The sequence below is a fragment of the Trichechus manatus genome, unplaced genomic scaffold, assembly GCF_000243295.1.
Source record: "Trichechus manatus latirostris isolate Lorelei unplaced genomic scaffold, TriManLat1.0 scaffold00297, whole genome shotgun sequence".
Classification (NCBI taxonomy): domain Eukaryota; kingdom Metazoa; phylum Chordata; class Mammalia; order Sirenia; family Trichechidae; genus Trichechus; species Trichechus manatus.
The window spans coordinates 556768-567352 of record NW_004444233.1 but is presented as its reverse complement, the minus strand read 5'-3'; the positions used below and the strand labels follow the sequence as shown (position 1 = coordinate 567352).

The window sequence follows — 10585 nt, the reverse complement described above, 5'->3', positions numbered from 1 at the left end:
TGAATTCAGACTTCTAGCTTCCTAGACTGTGAGAAAATAAATCTGTTTGTTAAAAGCCATCCACTTGTGGTATTTCTGTAAAGCAGTACTAGATAACCAAGACACTTCTGAATGAGAAGCAACTAGTGGAATAAAGGCCTGTTTTAAAAAAAAAAAACAATTTGATAATTGTAAAAAAATTGATATAAAGAATCCAGAGATCCAAACTTTCCTCCAACCAGATTTATTGAATACAACAAAAGTCTATATTTAAAGCAACCTGGACATGCTGCTTCAAAATATGATCCTTTTCTTACCAATATTTTGATAGGTTAATCCACAGAGTGCCAAAAAGCAGCTTACTCTAAAATAAATAGAAAAATGCCCAATGCACACTAAATGAATGGCCTAACTACTGGAACTTTAGTAGTTCTATAAGATAATAAACATGATAGGCTCAAGTCCCTCTGATAGGCTGGAGAACTGATATGGAATGTCAAGAGGCCATTTTGTGCACTGCCACTGTGATGCCATCGTGTTTCTGGATCATAATGTTCCTGAAAGGCAAAGCAGAAGATATTCAGTAAAACTTTACAATTGGGAGCCAGTTTAAGGTTTAAAATGTTATTTTTTTCCAGTTGCTGTGGAGTCGGCCCTGACTCATGGCGACCCCATGTGGGTCAGAGGAGAACTGTGCTTCATAGGGTTTTCAATGGCTGAGTTTTTAGAAGCAGATCACTAGGCTTTTCTTCCAAGGTACCTCTGGGTGGACCTTAATCTCCACACTGTCAGTTAGCAGCTGAGTGTGTTAACTGTTTCTACCACCCAGGGACTACATACGGTTAAAATGTATTTATCATTTTTTCTAACTATAAATGCAGTACTTGTTTATTTGTACAGTAAAATATTTGGGAAATACAGAAAAGTATAAAATATAAAAACGAAATCCCATAATCCTACCACTCAGAGACAACCAGTATTAATATCTTCCTAGTTCTTTTTATCTGCACGTATACTATATATACATTTTTTCTTTTTATGAAACTGATCATATTGTGTATTCTGCTTTTTTTCACCTAATATTATTGAGAAGACCCTGACTTAGAATATCTGTAGTATATTCTATTCCTACAGAAGCAGTTTTGTTCTTTGATTAGTCTTCCTCTGTGCTATTTATTACTTTCTTTATTTTGGTAGCCCGATAGTTCATTATACAGTAAAACCTGCAAAAGCCTGAACCTATGTAAGGCGGAAATCTGTCAGAGAAGGAAAACTCAAATATTTTCCACTGTAACGAGCAATAGAAAAGTGGTAAGACTGGAGCCTGTCAAAGGTGGAAAACTTGCAAGACCCAGAAAAACAAGGCAGTCCCATCGAGTTCTGGCTCTCACAGGTCTCTGTAATTTGTACTCTTCCTTTAAAGTCCTTGTGGCCTGAAAGCACATTAGTTTTAGAGATCAATCTACCTGCCACTGTGGTCCAAAGGGAGAAGAATCTCCTTCAAAGTACTACAGAAAGGAAATCTCTACTCTACTCAGGCCATTACCAGGACTTAGAATGAAGAATCACTGATGAACGCAGGGCAGACCCCATTCCAGTTTCCTCAGGGTTTTTCTCAACAAAAAAGGAAAGAAAGAATCTGCTGACATCTACTTACCCATTGTCTGATTCTAGACATACCACAGGAATATCAGTGGGGTCAGAGGTTAGCTTAGCTGCTTGCTGGGCTAGAACAGAGATCACCCCAGCATGCTCATCTGACAGGGTTCCACGGCCTGGAAGATAAGAGATATCATGTCACCTGTTTGTCCAAAAAATGAGTATGGAGCTAGAAAAGTAGCTCTCATTGAATTATTCAAAGAAGAAGGTTCAGTTCACTGTTCCCTAGTTTAGGTATGGACCTGAAGTGCTTTTGCCCTGATACTCAACTGGTTACTTCATTGAGAAAGCCACACAATGGTTCTTAAATCAATAAAGTGATATTAGATGCTTAATTTTCAAAGTCACTCCCATCACTATCTCTAAACACCTCAAAGATAAAAAGGAGTGGTAATTGAAGTCAATCTGAAAGTCATAAATTCATTTTATAGGAACCTTACTGAAACCGACGAGAAATTCAGTGGTGAGATTGACAAAAAGCAGTCAGTAAGGGCAAGAAACTTGTTGAAACCAATTCCTTCCTTCCTCATGGGAAATCTGATTTCCTTTTACTGAGCTCAACCTCAAAGGATATAAAAGTCTTTACTCAGGACTTTAGACATAAGTATACCTTGACAACATGTGTGAATATTCTGGTGAGCAGTTATTTTAGCTAGAATAAAAATAAGCTGGCTGTTTTCTAATGTCAATAAAATTGGCTTTTTAAAGTATGTTTTAGCCTGTAGATAATAATTAAATCTTGAGTTCTAGAGACAGAAATTAATTACTAGTCTACTTTAAAATATATTTCCATATACAGAGGAAATACAAGCCTAAATGAACCTAAAACTAAGTCAGGTAATAACCGTTGCTGTCGAGTTGATACCAACTCATAGTGACCCTACAGGACGGAGAAGAACTGCTCCAGAAGGTTTCCAAGGAGCAGCTGGTGGACTTGAACTATCGACCTTTTGGTTAGCAGCTGAGCTCTTTTTAACCACTACGCCAACAGAGCTCCAAGTCAGGTAACAGACATGGCCAAAACCAAAAAACAAAACCCATTGCCAAGCAAAAAAACCAAGCCAATTTTATTGACATTTGAAACCCACTGCAGACTCATACGACCCTACAGGACAGAGTAGAACTACCCCACATGGTTTCCAAGGAGCAGCTGGTGGATTTGAACTGCTGACCTTTTGGACAGCAGCCAAGCTCTTAAAACACTGTGCTACCAGAGCTCCTCTCATATACCTAGACCAAAACCAAAACCCTGCTGCTGTCGAGTTGATTCCGACTCATAGTCGGACCTGCAGGGTTTCCAACAGCCGGTTTATTCAAACTGTTGACCTTTTGGTTAGTAGCCAAGCTCTTAACCACTGTGCCACCAGGGCTCCAATAAACATGGCAGGGTCTATGAATTTAGTATTGCTTTGTAAGATATTAAGTGGCCAGACACAGTGCAGCCTTTTGGGCCTTGAAGGTTTTTTGAAAGAACTCATTTGGTTTTAGATTTCCACACTGGAATTCAGCCTTTTCCATTAGGGAGCCTGACAAGTGCTTCAAAAAATTTGCCTCTCTTCCTCCCAACTGACTGATCGGTGTGCAAAAACATAACTAAGTTGCACAGATTACCCCTTTCAGTTACCCACACAGCAAAAATTTAGAGCTTTAAAAATTCTTGCACAAGGAGTTAGGAGTCCTAGGTTTACTAGTTCTGGCATTAATTAACTGAATGCTTTGGTTATTCACCTTTCTGGATTTATTTCCTCATCTGTAATTGCTATCATTTATTTGAGCATTACATCCAGACCCTGGACATATTATATAATTATACAGTATTGTGATTAAGAGGCTCTGGAGCCAGACTCAAATCCTGGCGTAACCACTTACCAGCTGTATGACCTTGGGCAAGTTACTTAATTGCTGTGGTTCAGTTTCTTCATCGTGAAATAGGGAAAATAATATCTACAGGACTACATCACACGACTGTTATGAGGAATAAATGAGTTAATATATATCAAGCACTTAGAATGGTACCTGGCACACAGTAAGAGCTCAATAAATGCAGTTCTTTAGTAAAATTATTAGACAACAATCCAGTGAAGAAACTGAAGCTCAGAGAGGTTCTTTTTTTATCTAAGTTCACACTACTAACAAATGGAAGAGCAGCAGGTTAAACCCAGGTGTTTGACTCTGAAGCCTCTGTTTTTTAAGCACTATATTTTACTGCCTACCAACTTACAGTTAAGGATAGCTGGACTAAAAATAACACCACCTATCTTGCAGGGTTATTGTGAAAATCTCAGACATACTGTATATAAAGCCTAGCACAGTCCTGGCATATGGCATATTTTCAATAAATGGTAATTGCTGTCATTATTTGGGTCCCTTCTAGACCCAAGTTAAAATTATTCAAATACTATTTTAGTAGAGACGAATATTTGATGGCAGAACTTCAAGGACCAATTCTACCTTCATAAATACCAATTAAAAAATTCTAACTTTCTAATCTTATTATTTGGAGATTATCTCTACTCTCACCAACGTACCCAGAAAGCATAAGAAACAAAACAAGAAATAAAAGCTAGAAAATAATAGCACACTAGGCTCCAAGTCAACATCAAATGCTTTGCAATTCAACAAAGGGTTGGTGTGAGATACTTACAGCCCAGATTGAGTCCTTGTGAATCTGTGCACAGAACTCCGACAATGGACGGATTCTTCATTCTAGTTCCAGAATCACAGGAAGGATGAAACATATGAAGTGAGAAAATGAATTTAAATAACTATTTTAACACATATAGGCTTCCTATGTGGCAGGCACTGTTGTAAGTGCTTTAAATTGGTATTTCTCAGCTTTTTTTTTTTATTATTATCCAGCCCCCATCCCTCACCTCATGGAGAAAAACTGTTGAATTAAAATGAATTATGAGGCATTGGTGGTTCCTTGGGGGAATTCTCATATCCCATTCGATTCTCAGCCCATGCACCTGTGGGCAAACAGCTGGTGACTTCAAATTGGAAAAGTATAAGAAAGCTTATAAACACCTTGCTCCCACCAGTGTGCCCCAGCTTCCCACTTCCTCTCCAGGAGGCAACCTGTATTAACATGGTTGCTTAAAGCTTGTAACTTAAAACTTAAAGAGTTTTTCAACAGTTGTGTTAGATGAGTTAATATATTAAAGCATGCATTTTCAACAGAGGTGAAAAAAACTTTCATTACAGAGAAATTCATTTAAATTAATTTTTATGAGTCAGAATCGACTCGATAGAGGCTTGCATGTTGCTATAATGCTGAATAAGTTTCAGCAGAGCTTCCAAACTAAGATGGACTAGGAAGAAAGGCCTGGTAATCTATTTCTGAAAATCAGCCAGTGAAAAACCCTATGGATCATAACGGAACCAATCAGCAACCGATCATGGGGACTGTGTGGGACCAGATAGCATTTTGTTCTGTTGTGCATGGGGTCAGCCTGCAGCTAACAACAACCAAAAAAACCAAACCCGTTGCTGTTGAGTCGATTCTGACTCATAAAAATTAATTTAAATGAATTTCTCTGTAATGAAAGTTTTTTTCACTCCTGTTGAAAATGCATGCTTTAATATATGAACTCATCTAAAACAATTGTTGAAAAACTCTTAAGTTTTAAGTAACAAGGTTTAAGCAAGCATGTTAACACGGGTTGCCTCCTGGAGAGGAAGTGGGAAGCTGGGGCACACTGGCGGGAGGAAAGTGTTTATAAGCTTTCTTATACTTTTCCAATTTGAAGTTCACATATACAGCAGTTGCCCTCCAGTAGACTGACTCATGGCGACCCCATGTGTGTGTAAGAGTAGAACTGTGCTCCATAGGGTTTTCGATGGCTGATTTTTTGGAAGTAGATCACCAGGCCTTTCTTCCCATGCATATCTGGGTGGACTCGAACCTCCAACCTTGTTAGCAACCCAGCACGTTAATGTTCACACCACCCAGGGACTGTTTAATCTCACACAGATATTACCTATCCGAAAAAATTAAGAGATGTGTCTTAGCTCCTGAAGCACCAGGTTACCGATTAGTTACGCTATCAGTAGGAGACACCTGTGTGTGTCTATGTTTATATTTCAGGGCTCGATTTTACACACCTTATACATCCTTCCCAAAAGTTAAACCTACTTCTAAAGCTCTTGTAAGAACGACCCTGGCCAGAGTACAGACAATTTCAACATGACAAGCAATCCTGGCCTCCAGTTTGAACCCCGGAGACTCGCTCTGGGACGGGATCTGCGGCGGGAGGTTGGAGGGATTTTAATTCCGGGTTACCGGCCCCGCCCTTAAGTCCCAAGGCAAGGTCTCACGGCCTCATCCCGCCTATAAGCGTTCGCGCGGCTTCCCCAAGACGCTCTGATCGGCACCCGCAGCTCACGCCCTTTGTTCTACTCCAGCCACCCTCGCCAAGACTTCAGGACAGGCCGAAGAGGCCCGCACTACTCACGTGTCCTCCAAGTGCTGCTCCAAGGTCGTCTCCATCCCACCAGCTGTCAAACCCGGGCCTAGTTTCCCGCAGCACGTCGCTTCCTTCTCCACTACAGGCTTTGGGCACCCCGCGATCACATGACGCAAGCTGGGCCCGGATCTGGACGGTGCCTCCACAGGGACAAAATTTATCGGGGCACATCGTCTGCATTCTAAATCCGAAGATGCAATTCTATTTCTACAGTCCTGAGTGGTGACAGGCGCGGTGACCCAGGAGAGGCTCCCCTTGGGAACCGGGCGGGTCGATTTATCCGTCATCCGGGAGAGAAGTCAGCAGCCGGACCTCAGTGCCTCCGTTCCTTGGCCTTTGTCTCAGCGATTTTTAACCTTTGGATTACGGTTCAGTAGACTCCGAGACGCATTAGGGGCCAGATTTAGTTTTAAACTTTCACAATAACCCGGCCAGTCAGTCAGGGTCTGATCTAGTCGCTGGGGCAGATAACGGGGAAGAGAGACACAGGACCGCTGTGAAAGGGCCCACAGGCGTGTAGGGGAAAGACATGCACTCAAGGGATTAAAGGACGAGATGGAATAGGGGTAAAACCGCAAGGTGGGTACTGCTAAAATGTAGGAGTTTTAATGAAGACATCGATACTTCTGATGGGAGGGCTTGGGAAAGTTTGGGGAGGAAAGTGGTATCTGAGTCCTAACTCGTAAAGAAGACTGCGAAGCGCTACTTAACAATAACTTCAAAATTTTTAATTATAAAAGCAGTTTAAAAAAAAATAACAGTAAGGCAAGGAAATCATCCATAGTCTTACTATTAATCCCTTGGAGAATATCTTTTCAGACGTTTATCTTTACAAATGCATATTTTATTTATTTATTTTAAGCAAAATTGACACATACTTGACTTACAATTCTGTAGCTAGCTCTTTTCGCTGAATTTAGCATAAATTTTTTTTATGTCAATTTGTATTCATTTACATCCTTTCTAATAGTTGTAAAATGTTCCATGATATAGCTGTACCTTTAATTAATGTACAGTGAGGCTGCCTATAGTTTGTGTGTGTATGCGTGTTGGCTGTTCCAATGCTGAGTATCCCCATAAGCCTCTACCCACTCCTGTCCTTAACGTCCTCGTCACATCACTCCTTGCTCTACTTTCCCTCCAGCCTTCTCCTTAGAAAATGTAAGTAGTGACTATTTGAAGTTAAGTTTGTGCCAGTTGAGCTCAGGAAGCCCGCCTGCTTCCTGTCCAAGTCATGCCCAGGAAAGGGCCTCACTGCAGTACCGCCCCCTTGTGGTCCCATGCTTTGTGAAAATTTTGCTGGGCTAAACCAAAAACCAAACCAAGCCCGTTACCATGAGTATTGCTGGACTAGGGCTTCCCAAACCACCCCCCACCAAAAAAAAACAAAAACAAAAACAAAAAACCCCAAACCCATAGCTGTCTAGTGGATTCCGACTCATAGTGACCACATAGGACAGAGTAGAACTGTCCCATAGGGTTTCTAAGAGGAGCTGGTAAATTCAAACTGCAGACCTATTGGTTAACAGTTGAATTCTTAACCACTGCACCACCAGGGCTCCGAATAGAAACATAATGTGAGCCACATATGTAATCCTAAATGTTCTGGTAGCCACATTAAAGAAAGTAAAAAGTAAAATTAATTTTAGTAATGTATTAATATATCCAAAATATGGTCACTTCAACAAGTAATTGACATAAAATATGAATGAGATATTTTTCATTATTTTTTATACTAAATCTGGTATATATTTTACACTAACAGCATATCTCAATTTGGACTAGCCATAATTCAAGTGCTCAGTAGCTACAGGTAGGCTGGTGGCTACCATATTGGCCAGCACAGCTCCAGGGTATCTCTGATGAACTCAAAGCCAAAAGAATAATTAAAGGATTCCCAGAAAGACTGGTGATCACTTTTAAGCTGTAGGAAAGGCCTTTGGAGAGAAAATGAGAAAGTAGGAAGAGGGATGACAGCTGATCTACACATCCTTGCCACACTGGAGGAGGAGGGCAGGGCACTCCATACACCCCTCTTTCTCTGCCTTGTTGCTGTTCTGTTCCTGGGCAGGTTGACAGAGTGAACAGAATAGCTAACATAAGCTGGGGAGGTGTAGGGGCTGGGGAGGAGGTGTCTAATCCCTAATTGTTTTCTACATTTTTTTTAAACTTGTGGGATATTTGATGATTCTTAATTCTCAGTTTTGAGTGCTGGTAATCACTTCTGGGGTGAGAGGAAAAGTCCCATGACACCTTGTTATGAATTTGAGATACTTAAAATGGAGTTACATGGGCACCAGATGGTAAGTCTCCGTTCAACAAGAGACCACACAGAGGAACTGAAAATGACAAGTTTATTACAGGTCCTAGGGGAAGCACAGGGCACACCCAAAGGCCACACAGTGAGGTCATGGCAGGGACAGGGAGAGAACACAGACTTGGGTTCAAGCCTTTATTAGGGCCCCAGGGTAGGGGGCGTTAAGGTTCCTGGGCTTTTGTTGGATTGGTCAGTTTGAAGGAAAAGAGTGGGATCTGATCTAAAGGGGGGCAGGAGGGGCGTTGCGGGGAGTTGTTGGTCACACGAGTTGCTGGGGAAGCCACATCAGGAGCTGGCATGTGCTTGTGTTTCTGTGGGCTGCTATCCAGGGCACGCATTGGCATGAATGAGCAGAGTAAGTCAGCCAGCTTGTTGTTTTATGCTGGACACGACATGCCAAGGCAGCAGCTGAAATGGAGTTGTAGCAAAACTCATGACAATCTGTCCTGTGATGCTTTGGCATCAGATATTAAAATTACATTTATGACTTGGGTGGCTGAAATAGTGAAAGGCATTGATACAGCTTTTTAAAGACATTGTAGGGTGCACTTAATTAGAGCAGTGAGCATGAAACCTAGGATGAACAGGCTTGCAGTATTCTGGAAGCCAGTTTGTAGCCATTGGCCCCACGTACATGGGGAAAGCCATGAAAACAGGTTTGAAACCTCAGGGAGCGTGGGGATTTGTTGGAATATTTCAGCTGTATTGTGCATAACTTTACTATCTTGAGATATTCCCTTGAGTAGTGTGGCCACTTGCCCTGTGTTGTTAATCTACATACAGCACAAAGTGCCTTGAACAGAACACACTCCTCCTTGACTGACCAATGGATAATCTAAGGCTAGTCAATTATCAGTTATCACCTGAGCCAGGGAACTATGCCCTTGCATGCTCAGTCCTAATGTTTTGGTTGTTTTTTTTCCATGTAGGCCATCAGAGTTTGGAACATCTGTTGATTAGCTTTGATAATTGGTGATTGGGTTGCTAAAGCAGCTACTCCAGTTGCCGTTCCCGTTACTCCTAGGATGATGGCTATTATGCCAATGATGGGTACAAATACAGCTCACCCATGGCGGTGCTTATATGCTGGGGGGTAGCCCCAGGGTGTGGGAAAACTTGAATAGGAAGGCCAAGGGCCATTGATATACAATGTACAGGGTGCATATTATTGGGCAAAGGTAAGGTGAAATATAATAGTGCCCCTCCTCTGATGCTGGGGCTGCAAAAGATCCTCTAGGTGGCATTAGCCAAGGCATACCATCCTTTAGCTTGTACCCAGATATAATCAAGGCAGAGGTTTGGGACGATGGTTGTTGTGGGCCAGGTGGGCTTTTTGGAGGGGCAGATGTGGAAGGACAATATAACAGTTTTGTCTGGAAATTTTGAAGGCCTGCAACACCCTGATTTTGCCAGGATGGGTGCAACTGTAATTGAGGGGAACTGAGTAGGGCAGGCTTAAGGGCATGCATGGCTGGGATAATTTTATGCAGTTGGCCATGAGGCTTGGCTCTGGATCAGCCTCACGGGCTTGCAGTTGTGGTTCTTGATGGCAAATTCAGCAATTATGAGTATGTAAGGTGTGTGCTGTTACTCAATCAGATGTATGTACATGTTAGGAGTGGCATTAAGAACCTACAAAGTGTGTGATACATAGGAATAAATCTAACCAGGGACGTGAAAACTATAAAACACTGCTGAAAGAGATTAAAGAAGACTTAAATAAAAGGAAAGATGTTCCATGTTCATGAATTGGAAAACTTAATATTGTTAAGATGTCAGTACTACCCAAAGTGATCTATAGATTCATCATGATCCCGAACAAAATTCCAATAGCCTTCTTTACAGAAATAGAAAAACAAATTAACTTTTTATGGAATGGCAGAAGACCCTGAATAGCTAAAGCAATGTTCGAAGACAAGAACAAAGTAGGAAGACTCACATTTCTTGATTTTAAAACATACTATACAGCTTTAGTAATCAAAATAGCCTGGTACTGGTATAACAGTAGACACACAGACCAATAGAATAGAATTGAGAGTTCAGAAATAAACCCACACATCTATGGTCAACGGATTTTTGATAAGGGTGCAAAGTCCATTCGATGGGGAAAGAAGAGTCTCTTCAATAAATGGTGCTGGGAAAACTGGATTTCCACATGCAGAAA

The 10585-nt window shown here is 41.3% G+C and overlaps 1 protein-coding gene across 1 annotated transcript; it reads right to left on the bottom strand.

The window, feature by feature from the left end:
• Window positions 1–207: 207 nt before the first annotated feature.
• LAMTOR5 (late endosomal/lysosomal adaptor, MAPK and MTOR activator 5) lies at window positions 208–6918 on the bottom strand. Its single transcript, XM_004390422.2, has 4 exons — window positions 6093–6918; window positions 4283–4344; window positions 1637–1754; window positions 208–536 (listed from the first exon to the last, which is right to left on the bottom strand). Exons 1-4 carry the CDS (start codon window positions 6389–6391, stop codon window positions 476–478), a joined length of 540 nt encoding a protein of 179 aa, XP_004390479.2. The 5' UTR covers window positions 6392–6918; the 3' UTR covers window positions 208–475.
• Between the last annotated feature and the right edge of the window lie 3667 nt (window positions 6919–10585).